This window comes from Amyelois transitella, chromosome 31, assembly GCF_032362555.1.
Source record: "Amyelois transitella isolate CPQ chromosome 31, ilAmyTran1.1, whole genome shotgun sequence".
NCBI classification, from domain to species: Eukaryota; Metazoa; Arthropoda; class Insecta; order Lepidoptera; family Pyralidae; genus Amyelois; species Amyelois transitella.
In genome coordinates this window covers 1,843,560-1,858,176 of record NC_083534.1, presented here as the reverse complement: position 1 = coordinate 1,858,176, position 14,617 = coordinate 1,843,560, and the positions used below count along the sequence as shown (strand labels likewise).

General features: G+C 38.2%; 7 protein-coding genes across 9 annotated transcripts; 3 read left to right on the top strand and 4 right to left on the bottom strand.

Annotated features, from left to right (window-relative positions):
• The first annotated feature begins 624 nt into the window (after nucleotides 1–624).
• Nucleotides 625–3,202, top strand: LOC132903898 (uncharacterized). The gene is made up of 2 exons (XM_060953377.1): nucleotides 625–867; nucleotides 2,278–3,202. Exons 1-2 carry the CDS (start codon nucleotides 821–823, stop codon nucleotides 3,158–3,160), a joined length of 930 nt encoding a protein of 309 aa, XP_060809360.1. The 5' UTR covers nucleotides 625–820; the 3' UTR covers nucleotides 3,161–3,202.
• Nucleotides 834–3,388, bottom strand: LOC132903902 (uncharacterized). Its single transcript, XM_060953381.1, has 2 exons — nucleotides 3,196–3,388; nucleotides 834–1,631 (listed from the first exon to the last, which is right to left on the bottom strand). Exons 1-2 carry the CDS (start codon nucleotides 3,386–3,388, stop codon nucleotides 997–999), a joined length of 828 nt encoding a protein of 275 aa, XP_060809364.1. The 3' UTR covers nucleotides 834–996.
• Nucleotides 3,389–4,765: 1,377 nt separating this feature from the next.
• Nucleotides 4,766–9,531, top strand: LOC106139025 (uncharacterized). 3 transcript variants are annotated; one of them, XM_060953368.1, is made up of 4 exons: nucleotides 4,766–5,070; nucleotides 6,512–6,726; nucleotides 6,847–7,888; nucleotides 8,688–9,531. In XM_060953368.1, exons 1-3 carry the CDS (start codon nucleotides 4,766–4,768, stop codon nucleotides 7,461–7,463), a joined length of 1,137 nt encoding a protein of 378 aa, XP_060809351.1. In that variant the 3' UTR covers nucleotides 7,464–7,888; nucleotides 8,688–9,531. The 3 variants fall into 3 exon arrangements, with proteins under 3 accessions (XP_060809351.1, XP_060809349.1, XP_060809350.1); XM_060953366.1 differs by having other exon boundaries at nucleotides 6,512–7,888; XM_060953367.1 differs by lacking the exons at nucleotides 4,766–5,070; nucleotides 6,512–6,726 and having other exon boundaries at nucleotides 7,464–7,888.
• Nucleotides 5,064–10,649, bottom strand: LOC132903895 (uncharacterized). Its single transcript, XM_060953374.1, has 2 exons — nucleotides 10,520–10,649; nucleotides 5,064–6,218 (listed from the first exon to the last, which is right to left on the bottom strand). The coding sequence occupies exons 1-2, from the start codon at nucleotides 10,647–10,649 to the stop codon at nucleotides 5,260–5,262; spliced, it is 1,089 nt and encodes a 362-aa protein (XP_060809357.1). The 3' UTR covers nucleotides 5,064–5,259.
• LOC132903900 (transcription factor Adf-1-like) lies at nucleotides 7,669–10,183 on the bottom strand. Its single transcript, XM_060953379.1, has 2 exons — nucleotides 9,836–10,183; nucleotides 7,669–8,535 (listed from the first exon to the last, which is right to left on the bottom strand). Exons 1-2 carry the CDS (start codon nucleotides 10,181–10,183, stop codon nucleotides 7,990–7,992), a joined length of 894 nt encoding a protein of 297 aa, XP_060809362.1. The 3' UTR covers nucleotides 7,669–7,989.
• Nucleotides 10,650–11,078: 429 nt separating the features above from the next.
• Nucleotides 11,079–13,256, top strand: LOC106141797 (uncharacterized). The gene is made up of 2 exons (XM_013343466.2): nucleotides 11,079–11,883; nucleotides 12,477–13,256. The coding sequence occupies exons 1-2, from the start codon at nucleotides 11,218–11,220 to the stop codon at nucleotides 13,254–13,256; spliced, it is 1,446 nt and encodes a 481-aa protein (XP_013198920.2). The 5' UTR covers nucleotides 11,079–11,217.
• LOC106141896 (uncharacterized) lies at nucleotides 12,338–13,684 on the bottom strand. The gene is made up of 2 exons (XM_060953385.1): nucleotides 13,447–13,684; nucleotides 12,338–13,361 (listed from the first exon to the last, which is right to left on the bottom strand). The coding sequence occupies exons 1-2, from the start codon at nucleotides 13,682–13,684 to the stop codon at nucleotides 13,258–13,260; spliced, it is 342 nt and encodes a 113-aa protein (XP_060809368.1). The 3' UTR covers nucleotides 12,338–13,257.
• Between the last annotated feature and the right edge of the window lie 933 nt (nucleotides 13,685–14,617).

Sequence of the window (14,617 nt, the reverse complement as noted above, 5' to 3'; positions counted from 1 at the left end):
CCCGCATTCATCTTCGGGATAATGTTCGTAAATAGTAAAAATGGAACAAAAAGGACACCAGAAAAATGAGCTTGCTAGCAATACTCGTGCATGTTGAACTATTATCTCATTCATAATAAAATGATGGGGCATACTGGATATAACGTTTGTTGGCTCTCCACATCCGAAACACTTGGTTGACAAATTAAAATGAGTATTCTGCCATGGCCATACAAGTCTTTGTTGTATAAAGTTTTGAAAATCGTATTTAGTTAAGTATTTGTCAATGTCCATGTATTGCAAAATCACCATGGTAAGTATAAACTCTTTATCTGAAATACAATTTTTATATATTAAATGCTAGCACAAAAAGGTTGACGATTTATGTTTTGAGGAAAATGCGTCCCACAGTCGCAATTACCTCGTAACGGCGAGATGCATTTACCCCAAGATATAAATCCTAACCTAAAAATGGCGACATCAATACCTCCTACAATAAAGCTATTTTATTAAAAATAACTGCCTGTGTAAGCAGCCCATTGATTAGTCCTCACACTCATAATAAATTAAAATCGGTAATTTAAGAAAAACTTAAGATTAACAAGGATTTTGACACTCACCTCTACCAGCAACAAGTTGTCCACACGCATTCGATATACAAAATGGCCGAATTATTGAGTCAGTTCACTACAACGCCATCTAGACGTAATTTATGTAAAGGTTTTAGTTTATACAAATGTAACTAGATAGCACTAGTTAGTCTGAACCGAACTGTTTTCGAATAACTTAAAAAAGACGCAATAGCCCCGTAGACGCAATTAGCCTAGTTGACCTTACTAATATGAGGAATCCAGTGGAGCCAATAGAAATGTTGGGTATCACTTTGAGGTAAGTAATGAAAATCTTTTATTTTTTCAACTTGCTTTATTCGAGTTAAGTACAAATGGTGTAACACACACGACTTTGTTTTATATATTATAATAGATTTTCAAATCAACTTCAGGGCAATATTATCACTTACATGTTTGCAAAGTCATATTCAATCTCTTCGCTATTTTGAGACACTTCAGAACCTTGATTTGGAGATTGAAATACAGCAGAATTTGAGTTTATTGAACTGTACGTACCCGTACTTTGGTAATTTCGGGTTTGATACCCGTGTGATAATTGCTCTTCAAACGCAAAGGACGAATGTGGAGTCGATTGTCCATAGCGCATTTCCGTGATTAGTTGTAAAACTTTTGTTTGGAAAGTCAGGGTCTGAAGTTCGGTAAAATCTTCTATAGATGGCAGTATGCCTTTAAAAAAGGACAAGTGGCGATTCTCCTTCTCCTTAGGAGCTTTTAATGCTTCTAATGTATCTTTTTCAAAATCATCCAATTGTAATGTTCTCTTCCGGGTGACAGGAACATAGCGGGACGGCCCAGGAACAGGAACATCATCTGTAGAACACATGGTCGATTCATCAGCTAAGTTTAAACTATCGTCCGTGGCATTCTGTGCTATTTTGGTTAAAAATAATAGCTGATTGTAATAATGATATTTTGCAAGCTTTTTAGCGGCTGAGCCGGATCTCGAGGCTTCTTTAATTTTTTTCAAATGTTTGAAAAAGGTGTCTTTGACATTTTTCCACTTTTTCACAACAGTATTACCTGAAATGAAAATCAAATATTACATGTATATTTGTAGGTTCATCGCGTCTTTTTTTAAGGTCCTATAGATGCGTAACTAGAGCCTTAAATCGAATACTTCAGAAATGCATTTCATAAATATAAGGGAAAATATTGCCGAATTTTGAATCACCTCTAAAAAGTGACTACAAACTACCAGTATGTGGTCACTTTCAAGGGGTGATTTAAAAACATATAATTTTGTATAAGCATCTACCCCTGAGTGAGTACTGTTTTATAGACGAAGAGTGAAGCGAAACTAGCGCCACCCGTCTATTTATTCTTTTTCTTTCTGATTACATCATATTATACAAATCTAATTCGATAGTGCCCTAGTAAATGACTCATAGTATTTTTGGTATAAATTTCACATTTTTCCTTCGGTAAATTCAGAGAAAAATTGATTACTGCCGAAAGTGGCCACTTTTGGCGATAATCAATTTTTCTCGGCGGTTTTGAAAGGAAAAATTGTGAAATTGATACGAAAAATACTATGAGTCATTTACTAGGGCACTATGGAATTAGATTTTTAAAATATGATGTGATCAGAAAGAAAAAGAACAAATAGACGGGTGGCGCTAGTTTCGCTGCACTAGTCGTCCTAATAATCTTAATTTTTTTTTTACAGGTACCTAGGAAGTGGAAATACGATTCAAGATTTAGAATTCAAATTTAAACGGGGGAAATCTACGATTGCATGTATGATATTGAGAGTATGCGAAGCTATATGGAAACATCTTCTTCGTGACAACATCCCTGAACTGACAACAGACCGATTCCAAAAAATAGCATCTGATTTTGATGTCAGAGCAAATTTTCCTCATTGCATCGGGGCCATCGACGGAAAGCATATACGCATGTGTAATCCTGCTAATAGTGGCTCCCTCTTTTTTAATTACAAATCTTTTTTTTCTATGGTGTTGCTAGCTGTTGTGGACTCTAACTATAAATTTACTTTTGTCGATATTGGCGCATACGGAAAAGAGTGCGATTCAACTGTTTTTCAAAACTCAAAACTGTACGAGTTAATGATTTGCGAGAAGCTGCCATTGCCTGATCCCCAGCCACTATGTGGTTTTAATAGACCAATCCCATATGTGTTAGTGGGTGACGAAGCTTTTGGATTAAGCAAACATGTTATGCGTCCTTATGGTGGTAAAAATCTCGATGTAATACAGATGGTATTCAATTATCGTCTTAGCAGGGCAAGAAGATATGTCGAATGTGCTTTTGGAATCATGGCAAACAAATGGCGCATTTTTCACAGACCGATAAACGTATCCTATGATTTTGCTACTGCCATTGTAAAAGCATGTTGTGTCCTACATAATTTTGTGGCCGATCGGGAAGGTGTTCGTCAAAAAGATAAATTGGCGATAATTTGTGATGAGTTTCACTCTCTCCAACCCCAAAATGAAGAATTGACAGCAGCTAATGGCATTAGAAATGAATTTGCAAACTATTTTATGAGCAGCACAGGATCTTTGAAGTGGCAATTAAAGAAAATTTAGTCATGTTACTAGTATGAAGAAAAATAAGGACTCACCAATTTTGTTCTTTCGATCGGGAGCGTAGCTATCATATTCTGGAAATAAATTTTTTGTAACATCTGCCCATGCCTTCGCTTTTAAATTATTGTTTTTAAAATCCACATGAAACTTATCCCACAGTACTTCCCGTTCTTGAACTAAAGAAATGAGGTAGTCCATGTCAATATTTTCCTCATCACTGGTACTCATTTTAATAGGTACAGGTTACGTGATCGTACTTAATCCAGCATGCGTCCTTCCCTATGCTGCGCAAACAAACAACTGCGGCGCCGCTCCGGCACCGCTCTGCTTACACCCCTCCCCGCCTCGTCTCGAATCCGATGCGCGCGCGGTGCGGCGCCGGAGCACACCGCACGGCGCCATGTGGCTACAATGCATTTTTGTATGTAGAAAACCGCAGCGGCGCCGCTCAGGCGCCGCGCCGCAGCCGCGCCGCCCGTGTGGTTTGGCTCTTAAGGATGTGTGTCAGAATGGCGGGTGTACCTCACGGATTTTAATATCTGTTTTGGATTAAAAACGTACCTGATGTGTACCTCAGTGTACCTCTCCTAAAAATCTGTGTACCTCCTTCTATGTAAAGATTTTAAATAAAATAGGTACACCCGCCATCCTGACGTCAGGACCGCGGGTGTACTTCTAGTTAGCATATGTAAGTAAGTAAACTGTATATGTAGATTTGGTACCTCTTGTGTACCTGCAGAAACAAATATTAATTAAATAAAACATATTAAGGTTGCTGAGAAAATGAAAAAAAAAAAATTTCTTTTCTTTGACGTCGTTTTTATTTTATAAAAATAACTACAGTATAAGTAACTAAAAATAAATTAATTATAACAGGTGTCATTAATTTAATTTATTTTAAGTAATTAATACATGTGTGTCAGAATGGCGGGTGTACCTCACGGATTTTAATATCTGTTTTGGATTAAAAACGTACCTGATGTGTACCTCAGTGTACCTATCCTAAAAATCTGTGTACCTCCTTCTATGTAAAGATTTTTAATAAAATAGGTACACCCGCGGTCCTGACGTCAGGACCGCGGGTGTACTTCTAGTTAGCATATGTAAGTAAGTTAACTGTATATGTAGATTTGGTACCTCTTGTGTACCTGCAGAAACAAATATTAAATAAATAAAAAATATTAAGGGTGCTGAGAAAATGAAAAAAAAAAAAAAAAAAAAAAAAAGAACTCTTATAGGATCACTCTAGTATCTGTCTGTATGTGATTATACATTTATGTACAGAATTGTAACATTCCTAAATCACAAAATATATTTTTATGTATATTACAATAAAATATTTCAATCTATAAGGGCCTACGCAGACCGGGACGTCATGGCAAGGGATTTTGCCGTGAGTCAGCGCACACCGGCTGCTTAGATACCGCGGCATACCAGCATTTTACCACGGCATGCCACGGCGTGCCGCGGCATTCCAGCACTTTGCCACGGCATGCCCCGGCATGCCCCGGGGTGCCGCGGCATGACAAAGCACGCCTCAGCGACTCCTGCTGCCTGCAGTCTTCAGTTGCGTTTGATTGAGTGTTGGTGTGCCTCAGTTTTACAATGGTAGATTGGGATTTAGTGTTGATATCGATTATTGCAGATGAAGAAGAAAGTGCACAGGCTAATAATAGGAATAGAAGAAGATTTTGGGTTGATAATTTATGGAAAGAAAGGGAATCAAAGGGTGAATTCAATAATTTATTTAATGACTTAAAATACGACGTGCAAAAATTTTATGACTATCATAGAATGGATTATGAGAAATTTCAAGCACTGTTGAATATATGTCGACCATATATCGAAAAACAGAGGACCAATTTTCGCAACCCCATTGAAGCCGATCAAAGATTATCCTTGTGTTTGAGGTGGGCAGTTAAATGATTGTATAAGTTTAATATTTTCTTCTTTTATTTAATTAAAAAAACAATTTTTTTTGCCAAATACAATCATGAATTGTAGACACATAATAACGATTTTTATGTTTTTGCACTGATAAATCTTCTCACTGATAATTCCTGGATCTTTATTTCTTTTTACTTAATTTAGAGTACCTACTACTTTAGATTAGTTTCGTATTCAGAAACTGCAGTTTTGTAGCCAGACCCTGAAGCAGCTTCATAGCCAGGGCCCGAGGCGGTTTCATAACCAGACCGTGAAGCAGGTTCATAGCCAGAACCTGAGGCGGTTCCAAAGCCAGACCCCGAAGCTGCTTCATAACCAGAGCCTGAGGCAGTTCCAAAGCCAGACCCCGAAGCTGCTTCATAACCAGAGCCTGAGGCAGTTCCAAAGCCAGACCCCGAAGCTGCTTCATAACCGGAGCCTGAGGCGGTTCCAAAGTCAGACCCCGAAGCTGCTTCATAGCCAGATCTTGAGGTGGTTTCATAGCCAGATCTTGAGGTGGTTTCATAGCCAGATCCTGATACAGCTTCATAGCCCAAGCCTGCCGCGGTTCCACAGCCAGATCTTGAAGTAAAAGCGGTACGGCATGGTCGTTGATGTTGCAAATTGGTAGAGACATCTTCAGATGTTGGAGCTGGAGTTCCCTCTATGTAGTTTAATTCGGCGTCAGTTACCATATTAAATATTTGTCTCTTTATTCGGACCTGCTCTCTTTTTGGTAGCTTTTTTACTGTGGCAGCCATTGTTTGAAAGAACGAATCAATGGCGTCCACCTCCTTTTTCGATTCAATATATTTATTTAGTATTTCAGCAGTTGTTGTAGGTTCTGGTATTATTGAGGAATGGTGTGAATCATTGGTCATTCGCGAAACTGAACGTTCATCGCTATCAACGACAGCGGATTCTGCAAAAGAAGTCTGCGTATCCTCTGAAGAGGAGTCCAAATTCGAGGTTTGTTTTCTGTGCTGAATGAATTTTTTCAAAAACTCCAGCTCTTTTTCAAACTTGATAGGGCGTCGCTTTGTGTACGGGTCACCACTCTTTGTTTTTCTGTTATTCAGAGCTTTCCTAAAATTATTACGTATATTACTCCATATTTTCTGACATTCTTCACCTAAAACAAAACATAAGCAGGTAAAATGGTATAGAATCAGAATAAGTAGGTAATGGGAAAAGGCCTTAGATAGTGACTAGGTGACTAGGTTAGCACCAGCTATGTTTATGGGATTATATTGAGCTAATTTTTTTTCTAAGTAAAAATTACCACTGGCTTTACGGTGAAGGAAAATATCGTGAGGAATTCATAATTATATATAAATAAATATATCGTATTATTTAATTGACTTTGTTTAACTGTACCCTGTCTTTCACTCTGCCTCACTTACCCCTCTTTATATTATCTTTCAGATTTTTGATCACGGGAAGTAGCTTCAAGTCTCTAGGTTACAGCTATCGTATGGGGTTTAGTACAGTGCGCTCTATAGTACATGAAACTTGCCAAGTCATTTGGAATGTCCTAAGGCCTAGTGTTATGCCAAAACCAACAAGGGAAAAATGGACGCGAATCGCGATGGAATTTGATGAAAAATGGAATTTCCCGAACTGCATCGGTGCAATAGATGGTAAACATTTTAGGATAAGGGCACCTCGCAATAGTGGAAGTCTCTACATGAACTATAAAAAGTTTTTTAGTATCGTGCTACTAGCGGTTGTGGATGCAAATTATAAATTTGTGATTGCAGATGTAGGATCATATGGACGAAATAGTGATGGAGGTATAATGCAAAACTCAATATTTGGAAAAAAATTGACTTCTAATGCCCTCGATATTCCCCCAAAAAAACGTTTACCGAGGACAGATCTTGAGTTGCCCTATGTTTTTATAGCAGACGAGGCTTTTCCGTTAACCACAAACATTATGAGACCATTTAGTAGCGACCGATTGACAGATGAAGCAATGAAAATATACAATTATCGTTTGAGTAGAGCCAGGCGTATCGTCGAAAATGCATTTGGTATACTTCAAGAACGTTTCGAATTATGTCAAAAAGGAATTCAGGTTCAACCAAAATATATTGATAATATCATTTTAGCATGTACTTGCTTACACAATTTCATCATAGGTGGTACAAGCACAGAAAGTCAAAGTATAGCAAGTGTAAGCATTAATTTAGAAAACGATAATAATATGAACAATGCATTAGATGGTACGACAGTACGGGAGATGTTTAAAGCCACGGATACACTAGGGGACAAATGGAGCAACATGTTGCGGAACATGTTGCTCAACAACTACGTGGAATGTGCCGAGATACATGTCGCGGAACATTTTGTCGACCACACTTCTCAGTGTTTATAGAAATGTCGCCCGAGGAGGTTGTGGCTATTAGTGCTGCGTACATAGTAATTATATCGAGTGTGTTGAAACGTAAGAGAAAGAGAAGGTGGTGGATGCGGAATTTCTTATTACAACGAGAAAGAAGAGTAAATATTCTAAGTGATCTCCGAATGTCTGACGGATCGTTTGTGAATTTTACTCGCATGTCATCATCTGATTTTGAAACTTTGTTGCAAATGATCGCATCTTCCATAGCCAAACAGGATACAATATTACGAAACGCTATTAGTCCTCATATCAGACTTGCCATTACATTGAGGTACTTGTCGACTGGAGATTCTTATGCTTCTTTGTCGTACACTTTTCGAGTGTCAAAACAACTGATACGTAAAATAGTACCAGAAGTTTGTAAAGAACTGATAAATAAATTGAAGATATGTGTAAAGGTAAGTTAAAGAAAACGCATATATTTTATTTATAATTGTATTTTAATCTTCAGTAAAATAAATTTTAAAGAGTACGAGATGGATATAGCGACCAACGTAAATTAATTAGTATTAGTGCCATCAATGCTATTAGTGTTCGAGGAATCCATAGTTTCAAGTATATCTTGTATAATATGCTCTTCAGAAGGCTCGGGGCTAATATCACTGGATGCAGTGCTATAGCCCTGTTGAACAACTGGCTGGCTTTGATTATTATAAATTGTACGGTATTTTCCTAAGCGTGCATCTAATAAAATATTATTAATATAATATTTAGCCATAATTACACTGTGTTCGTCATTTAATGCACGTAACTCAGTTCCTACGTACTGTCCATAAACATCGAATTCATCTCGGGACATCATTCTGTTTTTAGCAGCATGCAGAACTTCATAAGCCTCCTCTAATCTATCTTCATTGGGGTGGCTCCTCTTGCGAGTTGGTCGCGACGATGAAGGTGTTGGTGCAGGGGTTGTAGGTTGCTCTGCTTGATCAATGGTAGATTGCGATTCTAGTTGATGAGGAGATTGAAATTCTGGAACGGTAGATTGAGACTGTAGAACGACATCTTCATCCGGAGACGAAATCGTGTTTTGGCTTTGTGGACTCTGAAAAATTAATGATATAAATATTAAATCAATTATTATAATAAGGATAGACTATAAAACACGTATTGTATTATTTCAAACATCTGTTAGACATGAATCCTTAATTATTAGTACGTAAAAATAGTATTTAATGTTTAATAATTTCTTTACAGGTCCCAGCTACTGCAAATGAATGGAAAGCCAAGGCTAGAAGCTTTGAAAATATATGGAATTTTCCGCATTGCGTTGGATCTATAGACGGTAAACACGTTTTGATCCAAGCTCCTTCGAATTCTGGAAGCGACTATTTTAACTATAAAGAACAATTTAGTATTGTCCTATTGGGTATTGTCGATGCAAATTACAATTTTATCTATGCAAATTGTGGTGCTAAAGGAAAATCTTCTGACAGTGGAGTATTCCAAGAGACTGCTTTTTATAAAGCTTTGGCTGATAACCAACTCAACTGGCCGACTCCAGACCCAATACGACAAGATGGGCCGAATATGCCTTACGTACTTGTAGGAGACAGCGCCTTTGCACTGACAGAAAACATGATGAAGCCATATCCCGGTAATCATGACGTGGGTACAACAAGACGCATTTTCAACTATCGACTGTCAAGAGCTAGAAGAATTGTCGAAAATGTGTTCGGTATCTTAGGTGTTGTATTTCGTATATTCCGAACTCCCATAACCATCCTACCCTGTAATGCTGAACTTGTTGTAATGGCGTGCATATACCTCCATAATTTTTTAAGGCGAAATAGTCAATCGAGATCACTGTACAACCCACATGGAACTTTTGATTCTGAAAATGTGGATCACGATATTTTAGAAGGATCTTGGCGCAGAGAAGCTGGCTCTGTTAATATGTCGAATTTAAATGCTATGGGACGACGCTACCCTGAATCTGCTATGGAAATAAGAAACAAATTTGCTGAATATTTCATGAGTGAAGAAGGACGTGTTCCCTGGCAGAATAATTTTTAAATGAATAAACTAGTATTGTACTATATTTTTTCTTTTAATGTTATTGAACAACGTCAATCCTTTTAGAAGTGAAGTCTTGTGGGTGAGGTGTGTACAAATCTTAGTTAATGTAAATAATACATATTATATTAGTAGTGATAAGGTGAAATAATAATAAAATAAGTGATAAGATAAAAAAATACAGCATCATATGGGCAGAAAAAAGGAAATAGAAATAGAAGAAAGTTTAAATTAATAAATTAAGTATGTATAAATTTAGCTACCCGTGCGAAGCCGGGGCGGGCCGCTAGTAAATATAAATAAATTAGAAATAAAAAAGCATAACTTACGTTTGTGTCCAAAGTGTCCAAGCTTCCAGACGTTGTGGCTCCCTTTAGCAAAAATTTCATTGCATCATACGCAAACCATGCACTGGACTTCATGTCCTCTCGTCCACTGCCAGTAGTTTTTGACGATTTCACTTTCTTCCTTTCTCGGACAAATTGCGAACGCAGGGTATGTACTTTGGCTTCTATTTCTTTTCTAGGCAATTTAAGCGCCTTGGCAATATCCTCCCATGCATCATTTTTCTTTATTTTATTTCGATAGTCACGGTGTGAAGTATCCCATAACAAGTCACGACTTTCGTAAAGCTCAATAAGCAAAAGCACGGTATCATTTCCCCACACAACAGACATTTTAAAGGCACGTTGCGTACGCGACTATACTCGGTGACAAATGCCGCAACACTGACGCGGGACACATGCGCTCGCTCACGAGGCGGGAGCAAGCAACATGCCCCGCGTCACGTACAATGTTGTGGGTCATGTTGCGGGACACTATGCAACGTTGCAGCGTCACGTATATTTTGTGTTGCGCGTCATGTTGCGGGACAAAATGTTCCCTAGTGTATCCGGGGCTTAAAGATTACTTTAACTCTGATGAGGGCTCGATTCCATGGCAAAACGATATTGTAAATAGACATTAATACCGTGTGAAGTATTAAAATATAATTATATTGCAAAAATATTTACCTGTTTTATTCATTTCTGTCCCAATTATTCTCCACGCATTGTTCTTCATTTGAGTGTTCATATAATGTTTTGATGACATATTATATAAATAATCATAGGCTTGAACTAATGTTATTAATTTTTCCTCCATGTTGGAATAAAAAACGTAAAAAACTGGTCTCCGAAAAAAACACGTAGGTACACAGTCGTCAAAGACGCGGGCGCAAATGGATGGTCAATGGTGTGCATTCCCCGCTTCTCTACCCCCACCGCCGCACCCCGCAGTATATTACTACGAGCGCTGGAGTCCGTGTCATGCCGTTGCCTACCGCAGTATGCCGCGGCATCCCGCCACGGGAGCCTGTGACGAGCGCCGGAGTCCGTGTCATGCCGTTGCCTACCGCAGTATGCCGCGGCATCCCGCCACGGGAGCCTGTGGCGTGTCTTTTCGATTAAATCCCTTTCAATGCCACGGCATCATTTTAAAGCATAGCAATTTATGTCGTATTTCTGTAACAGTACGGTTGAATGTCCATTAGTAAAAATTAAAATCCCTTGCCATTCCGTCCCGGTCTGCGTAGGCCTTAACAAGTCACGACTTTCGTAAAGCTCAATAAGCAAAAGCACGGTATCATTTCCCCACACAACAGACATTTTAAAGGCACGTTGCGTACGCGACTATACTCGGTGACAAATGCCGCAACACTGACGCGGGACACATGCGCTCGCTCACGAGGCGGGAGCAAGCAACATGCCCCGCGTCACGTACAATGTTGTGGGTCATGTTGCGGGACACTATGCAACGTTGCAGCGTCACGTATATTTTGTGTTGCGCGTCATGTTGCGGGACAAAATGTTCCCTAGTGTATCCGGGGCTTAAGGCGTGCGCGCGGCGCGCGATCTGCGCGTACTCAATCCTCGCGCTTACAGTTCCATTTACTGGCTCAGTACTTTCGAAGATGTCGGACGACACTAGTGCTTTTAATATAATTGCTGCATCATTAGCTATTATATTACTGATAAAAAGGAAAAAAAAGAGACAACGGCGTTGGTGGCAAAATCCTATTTTTAAAAGAAAACAGAATATAGTAGCGGAGTTAAAAAGCCATCAATTAAGCGGCCACTATGCAAATTTTTTAAAATTGTCACCAGAATTATATGAAAATCTACTACACATGCTTAGTTTCAAGATTGCTAAAAAGGAAACGCATTTTAGGCTACCAATTTCAGTTGAAAATAAATTAAGTTTGACATTACGATTCTTGGCCACTGGAGATTCCTACACAAGCTTGCAGTACCTTTTTAGAATTTCTAAGCAAAGTATAAGTATTATTATTCCTGAAGTGTGTTTGGCGATTATCAAGTGTTTAAAGGAAAACGTACGTGTGAGTATTTTTCTAATTATCTTTATTAAATAATCACATAGCCTTTTTTATAAGCAACATATAAGTTTACAAAAAGAAAGTAGTTATTATTGAAACAAATCACTGTAGCTGTCATTCGTATCTTCTGCCGAATAATTACTTTCCTGACTGTGCGGTCTGGACGTAGAAGCACTTTGAGAATAAGTTGTATAACCTTGCGTTGACACTTGCATATTTGGTTGATAATCATAGTACCCAGAATCAGCTTTCATTATGACATCAAATATTGCCTGTTGAACCATATTTTTTGTTGAACGTGAATAAGATTCCATTTTGGCTCCAATAAAATTTATAAATGAATGTACTTCTTGTGACAATTTGGAATTATCGCTCAATTTTTCTGTAGCAGTCTTTAAACATTGTAGGGCTTCAGTTACGATTTTATCATCCGTCGATTTTTTCTTTTTGGACGGCGGAGGTTCAATAAAAGACAGGTCGCTTTCAGTGTCAGTATTTATTCCATCATCTTGTACCTGTCGCTCATCCACTTTATCTTGTTCTATATCTGCCTGTTCCTGTAATAATGTTTTTATATTTATATTATTATTTTTCAGGTGCCAAGGAGACCAGAAATATGGCTAGAAGTGAGTAAAGGATTCGAAGATAAATGGCATTTGCCCCATTGCATTGGCGCAATAGACGGTAAACATATAGTCATACAGGCACCTCCGAAAAGTGGAACTGAATATCATAATTACAAATCTACTTTTAGTATTGTTCTGTTTGCACTGGTAGACTCAGATTATAAATTTATGTTTGCTGATGTTGGTTGCCAGGGGCGTATATCTGATGGAGGGATATTCAAAGATACAGAGTTCTACAAGATGATGCAAAATGGCTCCTTAAATTTACCACAAGAAAAAGCATTACCTTACAGGACTAAAGCGATACCCTACTTCTTTGTTGCTGACAGCGCTTTTGCTCTAGATAAACATGTGATGAAACCATACTCCGGTAACCACAGTAAAGGCACTCCGGAACGCATTTTTAACTATAGATTAAGCAGAGCTCGCAGAATTGTTGAGAGTGCCTTTGGCATTGCATCATCCATTTTTAGGGTACTTAGAAAACCTATGATATTAAAACCAGAAGTTGCTGAAGTAGTCGTTATGAGTATTATTCACTTGCATAATTATTTGAAACAGAACGCCACCGATAGTTATACAACTAATTCCAATATGTATATAAATCAATCCGTACCTAATTTGACATCTCTTTCAAATATTCAAACATCACAAATAAGATATTCAAGAGAAATAAACGAAATAAGAGATGAGATTGCTTCTTATTGCGTAAATGAAGGCCGTATTGCATTTCAAGATAAATATTGTTGATTTAATTACTTACAGTATTTATACGTTTCCTTGGTTTATCCCGATCAGCTAAAAAGGAAAAAGCGTCATAGGCAAACCATCTACTTTTGTAAGTCTCGGATGTACCTAAAAATATAGAATAATATTAGTTACATAGTCAATTTAACTAATAAAATAAAACATAAAAAGTAACAAATAGTTTTTTACTCGCCTTTCCCTGTCCCTTTACTTTTTTGACTTTTTCCTTTCTCTCTTCTAAAAGAAGATAAAAGACTTAACAGTTTGCTACGGCATTGTTCATAATCGCTTCCCATTATAGCACCAATTTCTTTCCACGCATCATTTTTTACATTTTTTCTATAGTAATATTGATCTTTAGGATCCCACAAAACTGGAAATCTTTTATATGTTTCAATTAAGCGTAAACAGTTCTCCTCCGTCCACTCCATGACAACACGTACTTAACCTCCAATAATCAGAAACGAACTGAGCGGGTAAGGGGTGCGGGGATTGAGACGCGGGTGGAAGGAAGACGCGAGCCGCTAGCGCGCCGCCCGCGCGCTGATCGCGTACGGCGCTTAGGTTGCGCGTGAACTGCGCGCGGGCGGCGCAGGAGCGGCGCTCGAACAAAATTGTACGCGCGCAGCTCGCAAACGGCTCGCGAGCTGCACATTCGCGGCACATTCGCCAGATGTGGACGCACCCTTATGTGCCTCCATTTTTTTTGAAGTACCATTGCTAAAATAAAAATAAATATTATTGTTACAGATACTTAGCCGCTGGTTGCAGTATGACTGAATTGCATCATTCTTATCAACATGGAATTTCAACTATTTCTGGAATTGTAAAAGATACGTGTCAACAGATTTACAAAACCCTACGAGAAATTTGTTTACCCGAACTGAAAAAGGAGGATTGGTTAAGAATTGCACACGGTTTTGCAACCAAGGCAAATTTCCCTAATTGTTTGGGCGCCATAGATGGGAAACATATAAGAATAATTAAGCCCCCTAAAAGCGGTTCGCTTTATTACAATTATAAAAACTTTTTTTCTATTGTATTGTTGGCCATTTGTGATTCAAAATGTGTGTCAGAATGGCGGGTGTACCTCACGGATTTTAATATCTGTTTTGGATTAAAAACGTACCTGATGTGTACCTCAGTGTACCTCTCCTAAAAATCTGTGTACCTCCTTCTATGTAAAGATTTTAAATAAAATAGGTACACCCGCCATCCTGACGTCAGGACCGCGGGTGTACTTCTAATTAGCATATGTAGGTAAGTAAACTGTATATGTAGATTTGGTACCTCTTGTGTACCTGCAGAAACAAATATTAATTAAATAAAAAATATTAAGGGTGCTGAGAAAATGAAAAAAAAAA

Bases quoted from the DNA above. Each gene is read 5' to 3' on its own strand.
- LOC132903898 (XM_060953377.1), top strand. From the start codon at position 821: ATGAGGAATCCAGTGGAGCCAATAGAAATGTTGGGTATCACTTTGAG. The intron at 868-2,277 runs GTAAGTAATGAA...TTTTTTTTACAG, and splicing joins ATGTTGGGTATCACTTTGAG to GTACCTAGGAAGTGGAAATA.
- LOC106141896 (XM_060953385.1), bottom strand. From the start codon at position 13,684: ATGGAGTGGACGGAGGAGAACTGTTTACGCTTAATTGAAACATATAAA. The intron at 13,362-13,446 runs GCGAGTAAAAAA...CTATATTTTTAG, and splicing joins AAGTAAAGGGACAGGGAAAG to GTACATCCGAGACTTACAAA.
- LOC106139025 (XM_060953366.1), top strand. From the start codon at position 4,766: ATGGTAGATTGGGATTTAGTGTTGATATCGATTATTGCAGATGAAGAA. The intron at 5,071-6,511 runs GTGGGCAGTTAA...ATTATCTTTCAG, and splicing joins AGATTATCCTTGTGTTTGAG to ATTTTTGATCACGGGAAGTA.
- LOC106141797 (XM_013343466.2), top strand. From the start codon at position 11,218: ATGCGCTCGCTCACGAGGCGGGAGCAAGCAACATGCCCCGCGTCACGT. The intron at 11,884-12,476 runs GTGAGTATTTTT...ATTATTTTTCAG, and splicing joins GTTTAAAGGAAAACGTACGT to GTGCCAAGGAGACCAGAAAT.
- LOC132903895 (XM_060953374.1), bottom strand. From the start codon at position 10,649: ATGGAGGAAAAATTAATAACATTAGTTCAAGCCTATGATTATTTATAT. The intron at 6,219-10,519 runs GTAAATATTTTT...GTTTTGTTTTAG, and splicing joins GACAGAAATGAATAAAACAG to GTGAAGAATGTCAGAAAATA.
- LOC132903902 (XM_060953381.1), bottom strand. From the start codon at position 3,388: ATGAGTACCAGTGATGAGGAAAATATTGACATGGACTACCTCATTTCT. The intron at 1,632-3,195 runs GTGAGTCCTTAT...TTTTCATTTCAG, and splicing joins CGATCGAAAGAACAAAATTG to GTAATACTGTTGTGAAAAAG.
- LOC132903900 (XM_060953379.1), bottom strand. From the start codon at position 10,183: ATGTCTGTTGTGTGGGGAAATGATACCGTGCTTTTGCTTATTGAGCTT. The intron at 8,536-9,835 runs GTAAGTTATGCT...TTAATTTTTCAG, and splicing joins TGGACACTTTGGACACAAAC to AGTCCACAAAGCCAAAACAC.